Source organism: Dendrobates tinctorius, unplaced genomic scaffold (genome assembly GCF_039654945.1).
Source record: "Dendrobates tinctorius isolate UK_male_01 unplaced genomic scaffold, ASM3965494v1 ptg000063l, whole genome shotgun sequence".
Lineage (NCBI taxonomy): Eukaryota > Metazoa > Chordata > Amphibia > Anura > Dendrobatidae > Dendrobates > Dendrobates tinctorius.
Genome location: NW_027361731.1, coordinates 428,697 through 453,080, shown reverse-complemented (window position 1 = coordinate 453,080; position 24,384 = coordinate 428,697). Strand labels below are relative to the sequence as shown.

The window sequence follows — 24,384 nt, the reverse complement described above, 5'->3', positions numbered from 1 at the left end:
AATGGATCAGCACCGGCAAAGAAGGATAATATGAGTGTTTTTATTTAAAGAGATCAAACATGAGAAATGAGAAGGTACAATTTTTGGTTAAAACAACATTCTGAAGATGAAAAAGGCTACTCCCCTGTGTGACGTCTCTGAAGTTTATTAAGCGTTAATTTCCATGTAAAACATTTCCGGTAGATAAACCCCATGTGTAACCTGAAAGATAAGAAAAACAAATTACATTATACTCACTTGGGGGGGCGGTCCAGGCCGATGGGTGTACCAGGTCCGGGTCAAGGCGCCTGCCATCTTCATGCGATGATGTTCTCTTCCTTGCTTCTGCCGCGGCTCTTGCGCAGGCGTACTGATTTGCCCTACTGAGGGAAGAGTAAAGTACTGCAGTGCGCAGAGCCTCTCTGACCTTTCCCGGCGCCTGCTTACTGCAGTACTTTGCTCTGGCCTCAATAGGGCAGAGAATTACGCCTGCCCAGGAGCTGTGATAGATGTAAGGAATCGAACGTCATTGCATGAAGATGGGAGGCGCCGGACCCAGACCTGCGACACCCATCGGAATCGGACCGCCCCCGCTCACCCCTGGGTGAGTATAATCTAACTTGTTTTTCTTATTTTTCTGGTAACATCAGGGGCTTATCTATTGCATTATAGAATGCTGTAGATAAGCCATAATGGCGGTGGCAGCAGCTTATATGCGAAAAACTAGGTGACAGATTCCCTTTAAGCACATGAAAAAAGCTCCCCCGTGTGACTGCTCTGATGGCGAAGAAGAAATGTTTTATTCTCAAAACATTTTCCACATTCTGAACATGAAAAAGGCTTCTCCCCTGTGTGGGTTCTATGGTGGCGATCAAGACCTTCTTTACGTTTAAAACTTTTCCCACATTCTGAACAGGAAAATGGCTTCTCCCCTGTGTGAATTCTCTGATGTGTGATAAGATTTGTTTTCTGGTTAAAACATTTTCCACATTCTGAACATGAAAATGGCTTCTCCCCTGTATGAGTTCTCAGGTGTGTGATAAGACTTGATTTCTGGTTAAAACATTTTCCACAATCTGAACAGGAAAAAGGCTTCTCCCCTATGTGAGTTCTCCAGTGGTTAACAAAATGTGATTTCTGGTTAAAACATTTTCCACATTCTGAACATGAAAAAGGCTTCTCCCCTGTGTGGGTTCTATGGTGGCCATCAAGACCTGCCTTATGTTTAAAACATTTTCCACATTCTGAACAGGAAAAAGGCTTCTCCCCTGTGTGGGTTCTATGGTGGCCATCAAGACCTGCCTTATGTTTAAAACATTTCCCACATTCTGAACAGGAAAATGGCTTCTCCCCTGTGTGAGTTTTCTGATGTGTGGTAAGACTTGATTTGAGGATAAAACATTTTCTACATTGTGAACATGAAAATGGCTTCTCCCCTGTGTGAGTTTTCTGATGAGTGATAAGATTTGATTTGTGGTTATAACCTTTTCCACATTCTGAACATGAAAATGGCTTCTCCCCTGTGTGAGTTCTCTGATGAGTGATCAGATTTGATTTGTAGTTAAAACATTTTCCACATTCTGAACATGAAAATGTCTTCTCTCTCATATGAGTTTGCTGATGTTTGATCAGATTTGATTTCTCTGTAAAACATTTTCCACATTCTGAACATGAAAAAGGCTTCTCCCCTGTATGAGTTCTATGGTGCTTAACCAAAGCCCATTTCTGGTCAAAATTTTTTCCACATTCTGAACATGAAAATGATTTCACACCTGTGTGAATTCTCTGGTGTGTAACAAGTTGTGATAAATGGTTAAAACATTTCCCACACTTGGAACAAGAAAGACTATTCTCCGCTGTGTGATTTTTTTGATATTTAAGAAAAGACTTTTCGAGGGGAAAATGATTTACATATTCTGAACGTGAAAATGGCTTCTTTGCTTTATAAGTTTTAATGCTTTTTTTGTGACTTTGATTTTCCTCAGGGGTCGGTAATGAATCCGAAGGCAGGACCTGTTTCAAAGGATCAGATGGTAGATCTTTGCTGCAAATGGATGATGGTATATCTGGAGTTATGGCATTCACTTCAATTGTATCCTGTGTACTCTCAAGATCATCTGGTTTAAAAACTGAAGATGTCAGCTGTCCTTCTGATCTCTTGGTACAGTCATCTGCCAAGAATAAAAGCATTATTTTTTAATACAATCCTTGAAATTTATACTTTTTAACATTTCTACTTAAACTATGTTGAAAAAGTTTAATTATAAACCAAGACAATGACATTTCACAGTCTGATAGAAAACCTCATAGGATGAACCAGTAGAGCGTGGTGTTCGACTGTTTGTTCATTCTGCCTCCCAAATGTAGGTGAAAATAAAAACTTCTACTCATCTCACAAAGAACAAGCCTCACTCAGGTACATCATGTGCCAGAGGAAAAACAGAGGTTTCCGCATTATTAGTGGCTCAATGGCTCTTAAAAAGCAACTTGACTTCCATAAACCAATCCAGCAATATCTGCTCTCCCAAAGTCAAATCTTTCCCTCACTTGTGAGCCTTTCAGTGCGCCCAAACCACATTCAACATCCATCTATTTGGCATTACTATATTGAGAAGAACCCACTTAATTTATGGTGTGTGTCGCCTGAAGCACAATCTGAACACTCTGTGTTGAGTAATAAAATGGCAAATGTGCAATTTTCACTCTCCAACATCCATTCAGTGTTAGTTTCCAGAAAGTGGCTGTGAACTCAAAATAGTCACTACTTCTATAGATTAATTCCCTGAGGGTTATAATTTCCAAAATAGAGCCACTTTATTGGGGTTTCTACTGCTCTGGTTTTCTATTTTGTCATATTAAGACTTCTGAAAATGGTGTGTCACATTTTTTCTGGTATCTGCTCCTGCAACGTCTATTTCTGCCATCTGGCGCCACCTTATTCATTCTGCAGGTGGCGCTGGTGATGGAGGAGACATAGCAACCAGAAACTCTGGATGACACAGGTTCTGTCCTTCCAAAAATATTAGGTTGCCTGGGACCTGTAGTACCATCCAGTCTAGCAGTATGGGATTGTGTGGTGTCCAACTGAGGTAATCGGCTTCCTGCTTCAGCCAATTGGAAAGCACCACGCCCTACTAAAACTTGAAGCATATTGTCGGAAGCTGCCAGATACAGCCTTGTTCTACTCAGGTTCAGTCCTCTGTGCTCAGCTTCCGACTTTTGTATTGGTTTCCTGTTGTGACCCCGGCCCGTTTACTGACTACACTAGCATCTTCTGATTTTGTATTTTCTCTGCTCTCCTGCTTGTGACCCGGCATTCTGACCATTCTTCTTACCATGTCACACCACAGAACAGCAAATAAATTTAGAGCTCGGGCAATATTTTCCATTAAATGAGTTTCTTTAAAAAGTATTAGACATTCAAGGAGGACTTTTTATAATATTGCAGAGATGCGGTGTCTTAAAATTAAGATCTCGGGCATTTGGAAGAGGCAAAGGCAACCTTTTTTTTTTTTAAAGACTACCACGAAGTTACAGGCTCACATAAGTGAGGCAGGCCAATTCCAGCACAACTCATACAATATGAAAAACTGTACACTAATAGACATAGAAAAAAAGACATGTTACACCCTCAACAACCACGTATGTATGAGGTGCAAGATCCAATACTAAACAGGACTTGCAATAATTTATGGTAGACTATTGGAGTTACTAGGAGTCCTGACTAGAAGAGTACAGAACCTATTAGTGCCCCCCCATTTCAGGAGAGATTGTGCAGTAATCTGAATTCCTTAGTATTGAAAACCTAATGGAATTTATGACGTGGATTGAATCCATGAAATCAGGGCCCAAGTCATTCCAACACATCTCCTGCAGGTGTGAATAAATGTATATTACAGCCATCAGCCACACACAGCTTAGAGATATATCATGGCACAGGTGTAATGGTTTTATGTACTGTAGTTTCTCGCGACCCTGTTTGAAGTTAGTCAATTTTAAATTGAAAAGTCAGGATCGAGGGAAACTCTTATTGTACAGAAATTCACACTTGGACCTCACTGAACATTTAATGTTACCGATCATAAAAGTGAAGTTTGGCCATAAAGACTGGACTTGATCTTGTAGGGACCATATGAGCACATTCAGCAGCACAGAAGGGAGAGAGGTAGATTCAACCAGTAAGATATCAGGATTCTAGGAAGCCAACAGCATCATTACAATATGCATCTTAATATTTTTCTTCAAGTGATTTTCTAAATTGTCAGCACATTCTACATACGCAATGGAACCACTGTGCCACGAACCACGGAGGCCTGGAGGGGCGTGACTAAGCGATCACCTGACTTTTCACTAGAGCCTCTGATGGTGAGGAAGCGGAAGCTGCAGAGGTGGTTCACCCGGGTTGATCGCACACTTTGCGAAAAGCTTCCGAGAACGAAGGCAAATTGGAGATGATCAGATGCTCACTCTTCCACAATGGGTTCAACCATGCCAGAGCCTCACTTCCAAAGTGCGACGATAAAAAATGCCACCTTTGCTCGATCCAACAGGAAGTGGTGCGGAAGAAATTCAAAATGTAGCCGGACCTGGTTGATGAACCCACGGCAGAGCTTCGGATTGCCGTCAAAACGTAGTGGGGCTGCGAGTCAGAGGCCAAGATCTTGAACTAAGCGAATGGTCTGGGATGTCTCTAGAGGAGACACGGCTGTTTCAAGATGCTGGAACTCTGGAGGGATGTTTAAGGCCTCCAACTTAGTGGCTAAGGACTGCAACTGTGTGGACAGCTCTTCCTGTGCATTCTTCTGTCGGAAAAGCTCCTGGTACATGGTCCGTACGGGCAGGGTCCAGCGGGATCCATGGCCTGAGCAAACTGTCACGGTTGAGGTTTGTGGAACCACTGTGCCACGAACTGCAGAGAGCCTGGAGGGACATGACTAAGCGATCACCTGACTATTCACTAGAGCAGCTGATGGTGAGATTAGACTTGGCTCCCGATGAACACCAGGTGCCACTCCAGGGCAGACCAACGGTCGCGCACCAGCTGGACCCGAAGAACAGACTGGATGGAGCAGCAGGCAGAGCTTGTATCAGAGTGCAATAGACAGAGTTTGTGTCAGAGTTCAGCAGGCAAGTTTTGCTTCAGAGTGCAGCAGGCAGGATTTGCACTGGTATACGACTTTACACATCATAGACTGAAACAGGAAGGTTGCTCAGGCACCTACCCAGTGAAAAGGAAGCAATATATTCATAATGCCTCAAAACCATTGGCTGGGGAGGAAAATAGACTTAGACTTACAGGTAATTCAGTTTCTAGGAACCTTCCACGACAGCCACATCAGAGGTTGTCTTCCCCATCCTAATAGGGAACAGGAACATAAAGAGGTTAAATACCCCTTCCCTTCCTGCAACCAGTGTTTTCCTGGACACACTAGTATGAATAGTTACCACCAAAGTGCAGGAATCATCCGATAAAAGCATCAGATAGGGAGGGAAATTAGTGCTGTCGTGGAAGGTTCCTAGAAACCGAATTACCGGTAAGTCTAATTCTATTTTCTCTAGTCACCTTCCACGACAGCCACATCGGAGTAATACCAACAGCTAATTTCTCTAGGGAGGGATCACAGCCTGCAGAACTCGTCTGCCAAAAGTTAAATCCCTATTGAAATTTAGTCTGTAATGGCTGGTGAACGTGTGGATGGACGACCAGGTGGCAGCTCTTCATATCTACTCTGACGAAGCATTCCCCCTCTCTGCCCATGATGTTACTATCGCACGGGTAGAATGCGCCTTCAGTGAAGCCGGTGGATCCAATTTCTGTGATGAGTAGGCCAGGCAGATACATTGTCTGATACAATTCACGATCGTGTTCTTTGTCGCCTTCTTGCCCTTATTTTGTCCTGAGAACAGGATGAATAAATTCTGGTCAATCCACCAGACTTCAGTCTGCTGTAGGTAAGACAGGATCACTCTGCGAACGTCGAGAGTGTGGAAAGTCTCTTCCTTAGGGTTGGAAGGACTTGGGCAGAATGAGGGTAGTACAATATCCTGATCTCTATGGAAGTTTGAGACCACTTTGGGTAGAAAGGTGTGATCTAATCTCAAGATGATACTATCTGCAGTGATTGTGACAGGGCCTGCAAATCCCCTATACGTCTAGCCATAGTAATTGTGACTAAGAAGACGGTTTTAAGGGTTAAGTTCTTTATGGTCATGGAATCTAAAGGCTCAAATGGATCTTGGGTTAGGCTGTTGAGCACAATGTTGGGATCCCAAGGAGGCACCTGACTACGGAATCTAGGACGAATCCTGACTGCCGAAGCCATAAAACGTTTCATCCAGCGGTGCCTGGCCAGGTCAAGATCAAAAAAGGCGCTAAGAGCTGATATTTGCACCTTCAGTGTGCTGGGGATAAGGCCCAGTTCTAGACCTTTTTGTAAAAAGTCTAGGATATGTGCTACGTTGGGGTGGAAGGGATCAGAGGTGCCTGGAAAGCACCAGGACGAAAAACTTTTTCCAGACCTTGGCATAGATGGCATTGGTTTTCGGCTTTTTTGAAGGGTTTGGATTACCTTATCCGAGAGTCTTTTGGCTCTTAGGATTTTGGCCTCAGTAACCATGCTGCCAGGTTCAATTTGCATAGGTCCGGGTGTAGCAGAGGACCTTGGTGAAGGAGGTCGATCTTTTGGGGTAGAAGCCAGGGACCTTCCTGGGCCATGTTGAGTAGGGCACTGTACCAACTTCTTCTGGGCCACAGCAGAGCGATTAGTACTGTGGGGACTCGGTCTGTCCAGATTTTCTGTAATGTTTTTGCTAGCATCGGTATGGGTGGGAAGGCATATGCGAGGTTGAAATTGCACCGTTGGGCGAAGGCATCTATTCCGTACACTCCATCCATGTGGTTGAGGGAAAAGAATACTCCTGTCTTCGCATTTTGCCTGTTGGTGAATAGGTCAACCTCCAGAGTCCCTCATCTTGAGGCTAGGGACGAGAAGACTGCTTGGTCCAGGCACCACTCCCCTTGATGGACGTCTTTCCGGCTGAGGAAATCCGCCTGGGTGTTTTCTGATCCTTTCAGATGCACTGCTGTGATAGAAAGTAAGTTTTCCTCTGCCCAGGAGAAGATCCTTGCTGCTATTGCCTTCAGGCCAGCGTACTTCGCACCCCCTTGGTACCGTAGATAAGCCACTGTGGTAATATTGTCCGAGTAGATGCGGACGTGATGATTTTGGATTAGTGATGATGACGCTTTTAGAGCTTCTTCTACCGCCTTCAGTTCCCTCAGGTTAGAGGAACTGGTGCTGATGCTCGGTGGCCATCGCCCCTGAAAATAGGATCTCTCTACTACTGTGCCCCAGCCACGTTGACTGGCATCTGAGCGGAGTGTTTTCAGGGGAAGCTGATCCCAGCTGACTCCCTTCTGAAGATTTCGGTAGTTCAACCACCACCTCAGGGCCGATTTTACATGACCGGGGAGGGAAATCCTTCAGGACAATGGAATTTGTCGCCGCCTGGAATGTAGAAGCACGTGGCTTAGTAGGATTTGAGTGTGGGCCTGAGCCCAAGAAACCGGCCGGGTTCATGCGGTCAGAGATCCTAGAGCAGACATTGACTCTGAGGGTTGGTGCCCGCTGGTTCCTGATCATCTTGTGGACAAGGTCAACCTGACGATCTTTCTGTAGGAAGGATGTCCTTTTCCTTGAGTCCAAGAAGACTCACAGAAATTTTCTCCTTGTGGAGGGAAGAATCTCTGATTTCTCCAGGTTCGGTATCCAACCCTGGGATCTTGATATCTCCAGGGTCTTTTCTACGTCCATCTTTAGATGTGAGATAGATGGTGCAGTGACGAGGAAGTTGTCCAGATATGGGATAATGCATATCCCCTGGCACCAGATGAAAATCACTGCTTCCGCCATGATCTTGGTAAAGACCCGTGGTGCCGATGAGATGCCGAAAGGTAGGACGTTGAACTGAAAATGGTTGATTTGCTGACCCTGAGAGACTGCGAATCTGAAGAATTTCCTGTGCTCCGGATGGATTGGCACATGGTAGTATGCATCCCTCAGATCCACTGTTGCTATTACCCAGTACTGTCCGATGAGCGGGATTGCCGACCTGATAGACTCCATTTTAAATCGCCTGTACCGAATCGATTCGTTTAATGGCTTCAGGTTTATGATGATTCGGTTTTTCCCTAATGGTTTCATCACCAGGAAGAGACACGAGTAATGGCCGTGTCCTTTTTCCAGTTTTGGCACCCGCGAGATCGCTTTTGACCTGAGTAGATCTTGTAGGCCTCTTAGTAAGGAGTCCTGGAGATGCGGAGACTGTAGGGAGGTCACCCTTAAGCATTGTGGGGAAGGACTCTCGAACTCTATTTTTAGTCCATCTCGTATGGTACGGATGACCCACTGATTTGTGGAGATGGATTGCCACTGGGTGAAAAAGAGCAAGAGTCGACCCCTGACCGGGGCACCGTCATTGCTTATCTGGGGTCTGTTGCTGGTTAGGGACAAGGATGTTCTTGCCCTTGCCTCCTTTGGGATAACTCCATCTCCCTGTTTTGCCTTTCCCCCTGTACTCTGAGAGGGTTGGTCACGGGAGGGACGAAAAAACCATCTCCTAGGATTCTTATGTTCCGGAAGAGATTTCTTTTTGTCCGAGGCCTTGTCCAGGATGTCATCAAAGACAGGCCCGAACACATAGCGCCCTTGGTAGGGGATGGCACACAATTTGGCTTTGGAGGTAAAGTCGCCCCCCCCAGGATTTTAACCAGAGCGCTCTTCTCGAAGAGTTAGAAAGGACGGCTGCTTTTGCGGCTACCCGGACTGACTCGGCTGAAGCATCAGCCAAGAATCCCGTCGCTTTCTGCAGTAGGGGTAGGGAGTCGAGTATCTCTTCCCTTGAGGTTCCCTGAGTCAGATGATCCTTAAGTGTGCATAACCATAGAAACAGGGACCTGGCCACACATGTGGAAGCTATATTAGCTTTGAGTCGATTTGTAGAGGTGTCCCAGGACTTCCTTAATAAGCTCTCAATTTTTTGATCCATAAAATCTTTGAGCTGGGAAGAGTCCTCAAAGGGAAGGGCTGTTTTCTTAGATACCCAGGACACCTGCACGTCTACATTCGAGGTCTCCCATAAGGAATTATCACCATCCAGGGAGAAATGGTTTTTCAGCTCAGAGGGCACGCTGAGGCCTTTTTCAGGGAGGCCCCATTCATGGAGGATCAGATTCTGTATGTTCTCATGTACAGGAAACCCCCTTTTAATCTTGGGGCTTCAGACCCCCAAACATCTCATCCTGTACCGTGTATTTAACTTCTTCCTCCTCCACCCCCATGGTGCCCCTAACCATACTGATTAGTTCTCTCATATCCTCGGAACTAAAGTAATATTGTTTGTTCCCTGATTTAGGAGTGGAAGTGGAAGTAGAACCCTCATTCTCCCAAGCATCCTCCGAACCCGAGGACTGAATGTCGCTCGAGTCTGGGTTAGATTCTATCGGAGTTTTCTTCCTCTTCTTAGAGGGAGGTGGTTGTGGCACCGGGATCTGGGAGAAAGTAGCCATGGAGGCCTATTTTATGAGGGATTTAATGCTATCCAGAAGAAAGGACTGTTCAGAACATAGGACCTCCTCCGTACAGGATTGGCAGAGCTTTTTGCCAGACGAAGAGAGGAGTCTAGCAGCACACATTTTACATTTGCGGCTGGTCCTCTTAGGGTCAGAGACCTTTTCTTTCTATAAGAGAGAAGGTAAGCTAAGCCACTGGAGGGAATAAAGGTAGGATAGCCGGGGCAGACACCTGCTACTTACAGTAGGAGGGGGGGTACACTGGGATCCGCAGTAGCAGAGAGAGAGGATTTGTCACCGTCCATGTCCATCTGCAGTCAGCGTCAGACACGTTGTCTTACCTGGGATGCCTCACCCGGATCTTTAAAAATCGTTGGTCCAGAGTCATCTGTGCTCCTCCTCCCCCCTTTGGCCCACCGGCACGCACGTCACAGCCCCGCTTTACCTCCTGAGGAGGCGCAGGAGAGGCGGGAGGGTCCCGAGTCCACCGAGCAGGAGGAGACGGGAGCAGCCACCGGAGGAGAGCAGGGCAACAGACCTCAGCTGCCCAGCATGTACAGGTGAAATACGTAGGGTGCTTCCGATTGCCGGCCACGGCAGCACCATCGTCGACCTCCTCATGCCCATAGGGGACAGGAAAACACTGGTGGTTGCAGGAAGGGGAGGGGTATTTAACCTCTGTGTTCCTGTCCCCTATTAGGGTGGGGAAGACAACCTCCGATGTGGCTGTCGTGGAAGGTGACAAGAGAAATAGCAAGTGCACGTGCTGGCCCTTTAAGAGGGCGGGAACAAGCGCGTGCCGTTAGAACATGGCCAGAAACCCAGCTGGAAGTGCTGCTGGGAGCAAGCGGAGCATGAGAAAGAGAGGAACCAACTGTAGTGCAGATGAGTGAGCTGACACGCCGGGAACCCAGCGTGGTGCTAACAGTATTCCTCCCCTTTACACCCCAACCTCTTCAAACCACCAAGGAAGTTCCGGAGAAGAATCGGAGCATGAATATTTTCCTTGGGCTCCCAGGACCTTTCTTCAGGACCAAATCCCTTCCAATCAACGAGGAAGAAGGTCTTGCCTCTCACCCTCTTCATGGCCAAGATGTTCTCCACTTCAAAAACATTATCCAAGGCTGTTGGCATGGGCGTGATACTGGGATCCTTGAAGAAGGGACTCAGAATGACTGTCTTCAGTAGGGATACACGAAAGCAATTTGGAATCCACAGAGAAGGAAGTAGCTTCAATTTACAGGAGACCTCGTCGATTTGCTTCAACACCTCGAAAAGGCCCGATAAGAGGGGACTCTTCAGCCAGACGTACCTGGACAAAAGCCATACCTTGTCTTCATGACAGAAGCATGGAGGATCCAGGCGGCTACTGTCCGCATGTCTCTTAACACAAACCGAGGATGCTTCCAATGTGACTCTGGTGTCCTCCCACAACTTCAAAATCATTGGAAAGGACATCTGCCGCAGCGACATATCAGAAGGAACCGTCACTGTAAGGGGAACCTCAGGTTGCCGCCCGAACACAATGTAGAATGGCAACTCTCCCAAGGCTTCATCAACGTGATTATTATACGAGAACTCATTCCAGGGAAGTAATTTCACCCAATCATTATGATGAGCATTGATGAAGTGTCGTAGGTAGTTGCCCAAGACCCGGTTGACACGCTCCACATGTCCATTGGACTGAAGGTGATGGGCCGAGGAGAATCCAAGACGATATCCAGATGTTTACAGAGCGCTCACCAGAATCTGGAAGTAAACTGCAAACATCAATCAGATACGATGTGGCAAGAAAATCCATGCAGGCGGAAAATATGCTTGATGAAGCTTATCAGCCAATTCAGGAGCGGATGGGAGAGCAGACAACAGGGTATAATGCGCTATTTTAGAGAAGCAGTTTGACGTAAACGGAGCAAAACAGAAGCTGCAGAGGTGGTTCACCCGGGTTCATCGAACACTTTGCGAAAAACTTCCAAGAATGCAGGCAAATTGGAGATGAACGGATCCTCGCTCTTCCACAATGGGTTCACCCATGCCAGAGCCTCACCTCCTAGGTGCAACACTGGAAACGCCACCTTTGCTCGATCCAGCAGGAAAATGCTGCGGAAGAAGTTCAAAATGTAGCCGGTCCTGGTTGATAAACCCATGGCAGAGCTTTGGATTGCTGTCAAAACGTGGTGGGGCTGCGAGTCAGAGGCCAAGATCTTGAACTAAGCAAATGGTCTGGGAAGTCTCTGGAGGGGACATGGCCGTTTCGAGGTGCTGGAACTCTGGAGTGATGTTTAAGGCCTGCAACTGTGTGGACAGCTCTTCCTGTGCGTTCTTCTGTCAGCAAAGCTCATGGTACATGGTCCGTACGGTCACGGTCCGGGGTCCAGCGGGATCTATGGCCTGGAGGGACATGACTAAGCGATCACCTGACTATTCACTAGAGCATCTGATAGTGCGGTTGTTTTTGGCTCCCGATGAATGCCAAGTGCTACTCCAGGGCAGACTAACAGTCGCGCAGCAACTGGACCCGAAGGGATGACTGGATGGAGCAGCAGGCAGAGCTTGGATCAGAGTGCAGCTGAAAGAGTTTGTGCCAGAGTGCAGTAGGCAAGTTTTGATTCAGACTGCAGCAAACAGGATTTGCTTCAGAGTGCAGCAAGCGGGATTAGATTCACAGTGCAGCAAGCGGGATTAGCTTCAAAGTGAAGCAGGCAGGATTTGCTTCAGAGTGCAGCAGGCAGGATTTGTACTGGTATGCGACCGTACACAACAGACTGAAACAGGAAGGTTGCTCAGGCACCTCCCCAGTGGAGAGGAAGCAATATACACATAATGCCTCAAAACCATTGGCTGGGGAGGAAAAAGCAAGTGCACACGCTGGTCCTTTAAGAGGGCGGGAGCGCACGTGCCCTTAGAACATGGCCAGAGACCCGGATGGAAGTGCTCCTGGGAGCATGAGGAAGAGAGGAACCAACTGCAGCGCGGGTGAGTGAGCTGACATGCGGGGAACCCGGCACGGTGCTAACATCGGACTACACCATCGAAAAAGCCGCCACAGCTGGTGGCTGAGAAAAATCTGTGACCTCTCTATATTTTGTGGTTACTACTCACCTGACCGGTTATAAGTAGTAATCTCCTCTTTACACGGCTCATCACTCCTCACATATGTCTCTGTAGTATTAATATGGGTTAGATCTTCACCCTGAAACAAATAGTGTAAAAGTCACAGACAGATGGAGAAGTCACATCTATGATCAGCTCTAATCCTGCCATCTCCACCGCTCTCATTACACAAGTATAAAACATACAATACTGGTGGGTAAAACAAGACTGAGCACAAGACCTTCACAGCCGTCTACACATCACAGGGGAGATCTCATCACACCTTCTCTCCATCTACCTGATGATCCTGAGGAACATTGGGATCTTCTTGTTTACACTCCTCTGGAAGAAGAGGACGGGGACATCTCTCTGGTGTTGTCCACTTACTGGATAGATCTGGAGGAAACACATACAGGGACTGAATTCATTCTTTACATACAGATAATTATAGGCCATAAGCTGAGTGTATTTAGTCCTGTATTACCTGGTGATGTGAGGGGCTGGGGAACCTCCATCATGAATTCCTTGCACAGATCTGAATGTCCTTCTAAATACTCCCACTCCTCCATGGAGAAATAGACAGCGACATCCTGACACCTTATAGGAACCTGACACATACAATGATACCGTCATCCCCCCAATCCCTTCATAGCGTTACTGTGTAATGTCCCAGCATTCCCAGCAGTGTCACCTCTCCAGTCAGCAGCTCAATCATCTTGTTGGCGAGTTCTAGGATCTTCTTGTCATTGATGTCCTCATGTATCAGAGGGTGAGGTGGAGGCCACGTGATTGCTCTCTGGAGTCTTCTCCATCCCTCAGACACAGGGTCCTGACAGCGCTCACTAGAGGTCTTCTTCACTACTGTGTAATCCTGGTGATGGAGAGACACAGTAATAAATCTCACTACAGACATTTCCAGAGTCCTCACCTCTCCAGTTCTGTCCATCTGTTATTCCCATAGATAAGAATGATGTAATGTGACGTCATCAGAATCTCTCACCTCTCCTGTAAGCCGGAAGAGGATCTCTAGGGTGAGGTGTAATATCCTCTCCGCCATCTTGTCTCTGTCCATATCCATCTTTGATGGGTAAATCAGGAAAATTCTCTTATATAGAAGATCTTCACTGAGAGGATCCGATATTGTAGAGACCTGAATGAGAAGATGAGCCGATGTAACATCATAAAAATCCTGTGTAATAATACAATTACTGGAGATAATACGGGAAACATATGAGGAGATTTATTATTTTACAGTATTTAGTTTTCTTCTTTACATCTACTAATAAAACCTATATATTTAGGCCACAGACAACAAGCAGTTTCTCCCTCGGAGTCGGCAGCTGAATACGTTTCTCATAGACTCATCTTCCATAACGCTAATTCTCGTCTCATTTACCGACACTGGAATCGGCATTAGCAATACTGCAGGAGATATTCATTACACGTGACAGGAGAAATAACTACTTCATGATGAGGATGACATCTTCATCTTCTACTACGGCTCTAGAAACATATATGGCCAGAGTCCGTCACTGACTCCATCCCCACCGGCCGTCTATATGAAGGTTTCCCGTCTTCCCCGCACTGTAATCTTCTATCACGTTAGATCTCAGCTCTGATTCACACACAGAAGTTTGAGGCTTTTATAAAAGATTGTTTGTAAGAACAAGATAGAGATATTTGATGATAATATCTCTATGTACGGGGTTTTTTAAGCATTTTCCTGTAGGCTTCAGTATATTACATGAAAAACACCAAAATAACACAGCACTGTGGGAACATTACACTGAGTATGGGGCCCCGTACTATGAGAGTAATACATGTATACTTGGTTCCCGCCTTTCATAGTTGGGTTGTTTGTATCCATCATTGTGATTCTTATAAGGAGACAACACAAAACCCCCAAATATAACATTTTATAACAACCCCACAATTTGTGACTCCTCAGGGTAAATCGCTCTCTCACCATTGGATTAGAGCTGATACTATGAAGCTAAAGAGTCTAAACAGACTTTCTGTCACCTCCATAAAGGGGCATCCGACACCGACCTCCACCCGCAGAGCCGCACTCCACATAGAGAATAATGGAGCCTCCGGCACCGACCTCCACCCGCAGAGCCGCACTCCACATAGAGAATAATGGAGCCTCCGGCACCGACCTCCACCCGCAGAGCCGCACTCCACATAGAGAATAATGGAGCCTCCGGCACCGACCTCCACCCGCAGAGCTGCACTCCACATAGAGAATAATGGAGCCTCCGGCACCGACCTCCACCCGCAGAGCCGCACTCCACATAGAGAATAATGGAGCCTCCAGCACTGACCTCCACCCGCAGAGCCGCACTCCACATAGAGAATAATGGAGCCTCCAGCACCGACCTCCACCCGCAGAGCCGCACTCCACATAGAGAATAATGGAGCCTCCGGCACCGACCTCCACCCGCAGAGCCGCACTCCACATAGAGAATAATGGAGCCTCCGGCACCGACCTCCACCAGCAGAGCCGCACTCCACATAGAGAATAATGGAGCCTCCAGCACCTACCTCCACCCGCAGAACCGCACTCCACAGAGAGAATAATGGAGCCTCCAGCACCGATCTCCACCCGCAGAGCCGCACTCCACACAGAGAATAATGGAGCCTCCAGCACCGACCTCCACCCACAGAGCCAAACTCCACATAGGGAATAATGGAGCCTCCGGCACCGACCTCCACCCGCAGAGCCACACTCCACATAGAGAATAATGGAGCCTCCGGCACCGACCTCCACCCGCAGAGCCGCACTCCTCAGAGAGAATAATGGAGCATGCAGCACCTACCTCCACCCGCAGAGCCACACTCCACATAGAGAATAATGGAGCCTCCAGCACCGACCTCCACCCGCAGAGCCGCACTCCACATAGAGAATAATGGAGCCTCCAGCACCTACCTCCACCCGCAGGGCCGCACTCCACATAGAGAATAATGGAGCCTCCGGCACCGACCTCCACCCGCAGAGCCAAACTCCACATAGGGAATAATGGAGCCTCCGGCACCGACCTCCACCCGCAGAGCCACACTCCTCAGAGAGAATAATGGAGCATCAAGCACCTACCTCCACCCGCAGAGCCACACTCCACATAGAGAATAATGGAGCCTCCGGCACCGACCTCCACCCGCAGAGCCGCACTCCTCAGAGAATAATGGAGAATCTCCAGCACCGACCTCCACCCGCAGAGCCGCACTCCACATAGAGAATAATGGAGCCTCCAGCACCGACCTCCACCCGCAGAGCCGCACTACACATAGAGAATAATGGAGCCTCCGGCACCGACCTCCACCCGCAGAGCCGCACTCCACATAGAGAATAATGGAGCCTCCGGCACCGACCTCTACCCGCAGAGCCGCACTCCACATAGAGAATAATGGAGCCTCCAGCACCTACCTCCACCCGCAGAGCCACACTCCACATAGAGAATAATGGAGCCTCCGGCACCCACCTCCACCCGCAGAGCCACACTCCACATAGAGAATAATTATAGAAGGATAGGGAAAATGAAGGGAGGTCAGCTCACCAGTCTCGGTTGCGATCCATAATCCTCCTGCGCACGGAGTCACCTTGATCAGGGGTGTTGACTGAAGCAAAATAAAGGATGGAATCTCCAGCGCTGGACTTCAGTTAAAAATACATCATTTATTGTAAATTCTTAAAATAGAACAGAAAAAAGTATGGATAAGGACATACAGGCAGATGGGGTCTCTGGTGGTCTCCAACCAACGCGTTTCGACCTAGAGGGTCTTACTCATGGTTCACACTAGACCAATACTGACGACTACAAATAGTACAAAAACTAGTAAATCACAGGTGTTGGACAAAAGAATTAATGAAAATAGGGAGTATCCCTACCAGTTAACTCTTGCAAACACTCAGCCTAATGTGGAGCTGAAACAAAAACTTGTCGGAAAAAAAAAAAAAAAAAAAAAAAAAAATCTAATAAAAAGATATCATAAGAATATAATAACAATCTTGTATTTATTTTTAAATTAAATACAAGAGTACCATTAGGTCTGAACAAACGACTTGATTTAATATTGCAATTAGATTGATATTTTCTTCTGTATATTTACATTCTACTTAGTCCTATTCAATTCTGGTTATTCTGATAACTTTTGTGATTGTTATTATATTCTTATGATATCTTTTTATTAGATTTTTTTTTTTTTTTTTTTCTCCTGTTTTTCCGACAAGTTTTTTTTTGTTTCAGCTCCACATTAGGCTGAGTGTTTGCAAGAGTTAACTGGTAGGGATACTCCCTATTTTCATTAATTCTTTTGTCCAACACCTGTGATTTACTAGTTTTTGTACTATTTGTAGTCGTCAGTATTGGTCTAGTGTGAACCATGAGTAAGACCCTCTAGGTCGAAACGCGTTGGTTGGAGACCACCAGAGACCCCATCTGCCTGTATGTCCTTATCCATACTTTTTTCTGTTCTATTTTAAGAATTTACAATAAATGATGTATTTTTAACTGAAGTCCAGCTCTGGAGATTCCATCCTTTATTTTGCTTCAGTCAACACCCCTGATCAAGGTGACTCCGTGCGCAGGAGGATTATGGATCGCAACCGAGACTGGTGAGCTGACCTCCCTTCATTTTCCCTATCCTTCTATAATTATATTTATGATCTAGTCCTGCTCCCTTACTCTATAATTGTTGTGGACGCTTGTAAACACTAATTCTATGGACATGGATTTGGACAGAAATAGGCAGCATATCTTTGCAGCCATTTTTGACTCTACAGATGATGTTACTAATGTGAGCAGTGGGGTCTCGCAGGTAGAGTCTTTAGAAAATCTTTTTAATAAACTGGAAAATCGGAAAAATAAGGAAACCAGATTATGGTGGGACATGACCTCTCTAAAATCTTATCTGACGAAAAAACTTATCCCTAGGGGATTGAGACTGAATAAAAGACCTACCTTCATCTACTCAGACACCTTCAGATTAGAGTGGGAGCAGATTCTTACACAAAGTTCTTTCAAATTAATGGAGTTGATTATTAAATATGAGGAACTGGAGATGACTTGTGTTAAAGAAGAGATCACTAAGATGCAGACTTCTCTGAACAAACACAATAATGTGAAAGACTTTGACAAATTTAATTCAAGAATGGAAAAAAATCTTTCCAAACTGGAAGAATATATTGCAGATATAAAACGCAGTAAATTCACAAGAGACAAACGCGACTTTGAATTGAACCAGGTCTATTCCTGGAAGAAAAGCCGTCCTTTTCAAGAAGGTAAAAAACGATATCAGCATGGTTTTTCAGGCTTTCACCATAGAGATCGCAGGGTCAGCTTCACTCATGATTCAACAGTGTCTTCCAGTTCTAATCTGAATACGTCAGAAGAGTTCTTGGATGCTTCCTTCAACACTAATCATTCTGAGGATATCCGTAGTGATGGAATTATCGTAAGGAGATCAAAAAACGACGGAGAAGAGCGGGGAGGAAACATAAAAAGAAACTACCACTTCAGAAACAGGAGGAGATATCAACATGCCCTGTAATAAATCTTTCAAGCTATATCCTATCAGAAGCTCATATGACTCTCTTGAGCAAAGGCTTGGGATTTAGTCCAGTCAACAAATTTGATATTTATCAGACTCTTCTAGATGTGAATAAGTTTGCCAGAAATTTAACTTTGAAATGTCATTTTGACCACCAGTCCACCTCTTCAGAGACCTTGTCACTGTCTGGATCTACAAATATTACTGAGTTAATTTTTCCCTATGGAAATTTTTCTTTTAAAGATCTTATAGGCTATTCCACTCTTAGAGACTTACAATCACATTCCTTACCAAAAAATAGGACTTTAAATGATCTCTTTAAAATGCCCAATCCAGGGTTTTATCCAGTTCAGTCCAGACCTGCTATTCTAGATATATTCCAAGAACTAATAGAGAAAGATTTAGTGGAGCTTGATAAAATAACAGAAATGACATATGACAATTTAACAGCACAAGAGAGAGCAGCTATGAAAGAGTTAAAAGATAATGCTGACATTCTGGTGAGACAGGCAGATAAAGGGGGTGGAGTAGTCGCGCTTAATGCTGGTCTGTAGTATTCAGAAAATCTGCGCATTTTGAATGATTCTGCTACCTATTCCAAGATTTCTAGTGATCCCACGTCTAAATTTCAGTGTGATTTGTCAAAATTATTAAATGATGGTTTAGTCACAGGGGCCATAACACAGAAAATTTATGATTATGTTAATATCAAGAACCCTGTGATTCCCATTTATCATGCGTTTCCTAAAATCCACAAGGATTTGTTCCCCCCCCCCCTTTAGAACTATAATTTCGGGGATAGGGTCTTTTTCAGAGAAATTGGCAGAGTTGGTTGATCATTACCTACAACCTTTGGTTATTGATCTTCCAGGATATATCAGAGACACCAAAATGTTAATCTCTGCCTTGGATGATTATCATTGGTCACCAGAATATTCATGGATTACCTGTGATGTGGTGGGTCTATACCCGTCCACACCACATAATGTGATTATCTCAAGTCTCACATTCTTTTTGGACAAATACAGCACATATGTGATAGAAATTCAATCCTTCATTGTGGATGCAGTTTCCTTTCTTCTCTCACATAATTATTTTTCATTTGATGGAATTTTTTTCTTACAAAAACAAGGAGTAAGTATGGGGGGTAAATGTTCCCCAGCTTTAGCTAATATTACAGTAGCTGTTTGGGAAGAGAAATATATCTTATGTAACAATAATCCCTTTTCACAAAATATACAACTATATGGTCACTTTATAGATGACCTGATTTTGATTTGGAAGGGAGACATCTCAGGGATTAGTGATTTCATTAGCTATATTAATATGAACGAGTTTAATCTTTCATTTACATTTACAGTGTCGGATTTTTCTATCAGTTATCTGGATGTGACTTTGTCTGTGAACCCTGACAGCCAAAAGGTCTGCGTTTTTCCTTTCAGAAAACCCACAGATACAAATTCAATTTTACAAGCTTATTCTTGTCACCCCAAGCACGTGGTTAAAAACATTCCAGTGGGAGAATTAATTAGGTTAAAAAGAAATTGTAGTTCACCTATAACATTTGCTAAAGAATCAAACAAAACCCTCTCTAGACTTAAGGACAGAGGATATGCTAATTGGATGCTAAGGAAAGCTGATAATATTGTCAGCAGGATCGATAGACACACCCTGCTGAATGAATCTCCTTTGAGCCTTGTACACACTGGAATCACTGGTAACAAGAAAAAGAATCGCACACGGGCCTCCTGTAATAATCATGACCGTCCTATAGTTAGTTTTTCTACCATGTACAGTCCACAATTCAATAAGATAACGGACATTGTCAAAAAATATTTACCTATTTTACACAATGATAATAAACTTGGTCAAATTCTGGACAATACCCAGATACGATACATAGCCAGGAAAGCTCCTGCTTTGAGCGATATCTTATCCCCCAGTCTTTTTATCAGCAATAGGAGAACTAAAAATAATACTTGGTTGTCATATAAAGGCTTTTCCAAATGTGGACATCATCCCTGTAAAGTCTGCAACTATGTGGTTAAAACCAGCAGATTCACTTCTAGTGTTACTGGCATATCATACCCTATTCAGTCTCACATCAATTGTAATTCAGAAGGAGTCATATATGTTATTGAATGCGTTTTTTGTAACCTACAATATGTAGGCTGTACAATAGGACCTCTTAAAAAGAGAATTAGGAAACACTTGTCAGAAGCTACTAGTAGTAATTATAATATTTCAGCAGTTTCTTTTTTTTTTTTTTTTTTTTTTTTTCCGACAAGTTTTTGTTTCAGCTCCACATTAGGCTGAGTGTTTGCAAGAGTTAACTGGTAGGGATACTCCCTATTTTCATTAATTCTTTTGTCCAACACCTGTGATTTACTAGTTTTTGTACTATTTGTAGTCGTCAGTATTGGTCTAGTGTGAACCATGAGTAAGACCCTCTAGGTCGAAACGCGTTGGTTGGAGACCACCAGAGACCCCATCTGCCTGTATGTCCTTATCCATACTTTTTTCTGTTCTATTTTAAGAATTTACAATAAATGATGTATTTTTAACTGAAGTCCAGCGCTGGAGATTCCATCCTTTATTTTGACATAGAGAATAATGGAGCCTCCAGCACCGACCTCCACCCGCAGAACCAAACTCCACATAGAGAATAATGGAGCCTCCAGCACTGACCTCCACCCGCAGAGCCAAACTCCACATAGGGAATAATGGAGCCTCCAGCACCGACCTCCACCCGCAGAGCCGCACTCCACATAGAGAATAATGGAGCCTCCAGCACCGACCTCCACCTGCAGAACCAAACTCCACATAGAGAATAATGGAGCCTCCGGCACCGACCTCCACCCGCAGAACCAAACTCCACATAGAGAATAATGGAGCCTCCAGCACTGACCTCCACCCGCAGAGCCAAACTCCACATAGGGAATAATGGAGCCTCCAGCACCGACCTCCACCCGCAGAGCCGCACTCCACATAGAGAATAATGGAGCCTCCAGCACCGACCTCCACCTGCAGAACCAAACTCCACATAGAGAATAATGGAGCCTCCGGCACCGACCTCCACCCGCAGAACCAAACTCCACATAGAGAATAATGGAGCCTCCAGCACCGACCTCCACCCACAGAGCCGCACTCCACAGGGAATAATGGAGCCTCCAGCACCGACCTCCACCCACAGAACCAAACTCCACATAGAGAATAATGGAGCCTCCGGCACCGACCTCCACCCACACTCCACATAGAGAATAATGGAGCCTCCAGCACCGACCTCCACCCGCAGAGCCGCACTCCACATAGAGAATAATGGAGCCTCCAGCACCGACCTCCACCCGCAGAGCCGCACTCCACATAGAGAATAATGGAGCCTCCAGCACCTACCTCCACCCGCAGAGCCGCACTCCACATAGAGAATAATGGAGCCTCCGGCACCGACCTCCACCCGCAGAGCCAAACTCCACATAGGGAATAATGGAGCCTCCGGCACCGACCTCCACCCGCAGAGCCACACTCCACATAGAGAATAATGGAGCCTCCGGCACCGACCTCCACCCGCAGAGCCGCACTCCTCAGAGAGAATAATGGAGCATCAAGCACCTACCTCCACCCGCAGAGCCACACTCCACATAGAGAATAATGGAGCCTCCGGCACCGACCTCCACCCGCAGAGCCGCACTCCTCAGAGAATAATGGAGAATCTCCAGCACCGACCTCCACCCGCAGAGCCGCACTCCACATAGAGAATAATGGAGCCTCCAGCACCGACCTCCACCCGCAGAGCCGCACTACACATAGAGAATAATGGAGCCTCCGACATCGACCTCCACCCGCAGAGCCGCACTCCACATAGAGAATAATGGAGCCTCCAGCACCGACCTCCACCCGCAGAGCCGCACTCCACATAGAGAATAATGGAGACTCCGGCACCGACCTCCACCCACAGAGCCGCAATCCACATAGAGAATAATGGAGCCTCCAGCACCGACCTCCACCCGCAGAGCCGCACTCCACATAGAGAATAATGGAGCCTCCAGCACCTACCTCCACCCGCAGAGCCACACTCCACATAGAGAATAATGGAACCTCCAGCACCTACCTCCACCCGCAGAGCCGCACTCCACAGGGAATAATGGAGCCTCCAGCACCGACCTCCACCCGCAGAGCCGCACTCCACATAGAGAATAATGGAGCCTCCAGCACCGACCTCCACCTGCAGAACCAAACTCCACATAGAGAATAATGGAACCTCCGGCACCGACCTCCACCCGCAGAACCAAACTCCACATAGAGAATAATGGAGCCTCCAGCACCGACCTCCACCCGCAGAGCCGCACTCCACAAGGAATAATGGAGCCTCCAGCACCGACCTCCACCCACAGAACCAAACTCCACATAGAGAATAATGGAGCCTCCGGCACCGACCTCCACCTGCAGAGCCGCACTCCACATAGAGAATAATGGAGCCTCCAGCACCGACCTCCACCCGCAGAGCCACACTCCACATAGAGAATAATGGAGAATCTCCAGCACCGACCTCCACTCACAGAGCCGCACTCCACATAGAGAATAATGGAGCCTCCGGCACTGACCTCCACCCGCAGAGCCACACTCCACATAGAGAATAATGGAGAATCTCCAGCACCGACCTCCACTCACAGAGCCGCACTCCACATAGAGAATAATGGAGCCTCCAGCACCGACCTCCACCCGCAGAGCCACACTCCTCAGAGAGAATAATGGAGCATGCAGCACCTACCTCCACCCGCAGAGCCACACTCCACATAGAGAATAATGGAGCCTCCAGCACCGACCTCCACCCGCAGAGCCGCACTCCACATAGAGAATAATGGAGCCTCCAGCACCTACCTCCACCCGCACTCCACATAGAGAATAATGGAGCCTCCGGCACCGACCTCCACCCGCAGAGCCAAACTCCACATAGGGAATAATGGAGCCTCCGGCACCGACCTCCACCCGCAGAGCCACACTCCACATAGAGAATAATGGAGCCTCCGGCACCGACCTCCACCCGCAGAGCCGCACTCCTCAGAGAGAATAATGGAGCATCAAGCACCTACCTCCACCCGCAGAGCCACACTCCACATAGAGAATAATGGAGCCTCCGGCACCGACCTCCACCCGCAGAGCCGCACTCCTCAGAGAATAATGGAGAATCTCCAGCACCGACCTCCACCCGCAGAGCCGCACTCCACATAGAGAATAATGGAGCCTCCAGCACCGACCTCCACCCGCAGAGCCGCACTACACATAGAGAATAATGGAGCCTCCAGCACCGACCTCCACCCGCAGAGCCGCACTCCACATAGAGAATAATGGAGCCTCCAGCACCGACCTCCACCCGCAGAGCCGCACTCCACATAGAGAATAATGGAGACTACGGCACCGACCTCCACCCGCAGAGCCGCACTCCACATAGAGAATAATGGAGCCTCCAGCACCGACCTCCACCCGCAGAGCCGCACTCCACATAGAGAATAATGGAGCCTCCAGCACTTACCTCCACCCGCAGAGCCACACTCCACATAGAGAATAATGGAACCTCCAGCACCTACCTCCACCCGCAGAGCCGCACTTCACATAGAGAATAATGGAGCCTCCAGCACCGACCTCCACCCGCAGAACCAAACTCCACATAGAGAATAATGGAGCCTCCAGCACCTACCTCCACCCGCAGAGCCAAACTCCACATAGGGAATAATGGAGCCTCCAGCACCGACCTCCACCCGCAGAGCCTCACTCCACATAGAGAATAATGGAGCCTCCGGCACCTACCTCCACCCGCAGAGCCGCACTCCACATAGAGAATAATGGGGCCTCCAGCACTGACCTCCACCCGCAGAGCCGCACTCCACATAGAGAATAATGGGGCCTCCAGCACCGACCTCCACCCGCAGAGCCGCACTCCACATAGAGAATAATGGAGCCTCCAGCACCGACCTCCAGCCGCAGAGCCGCACTCCACATAGAGAATAATGGAGCCTCCAGCACCGACCTCCACCCGCAGAGCCGCACTCCACATACAGAATAATGGAGCCACATGTGAACGGCGCCGCAGTGTGCAGGATCGACCGCAGCTCTATTTACATGATGCTCTTCAGAGCTCCGGTTCTCGGGATTATGGGGGTTCCAGCAATAGGCAAGTTATGCCATATCCAGAGGAG

The 24,384-nt window shown here is 46.9% G+C and overlaps 1 protein-coding gene across 1 annotated transcript in view; it reads right to left on the bottom strand.

Annotated features, from left to right (window-relative positions):
- Positions 1-498: 498 nt before the first annotated feature.
- The window catches only part of LOC141094185 (uncharacterized), a 95,778-nt gene continuing 71,892 nt past the window's right edge, over positions 499-24,384 (bottom strand). Inside the window, 2 exon segments of the mRNA XM_073579943.1 lie at positions 499-1,686; positions 13,051-13,061. Of these exon segments, the coding sequence (XP_073436044.1) occupies positions 721-1,686; positions 13,051-13,061 (977 nt within the window). The 3' untranslated portion in view covers positions 499-720.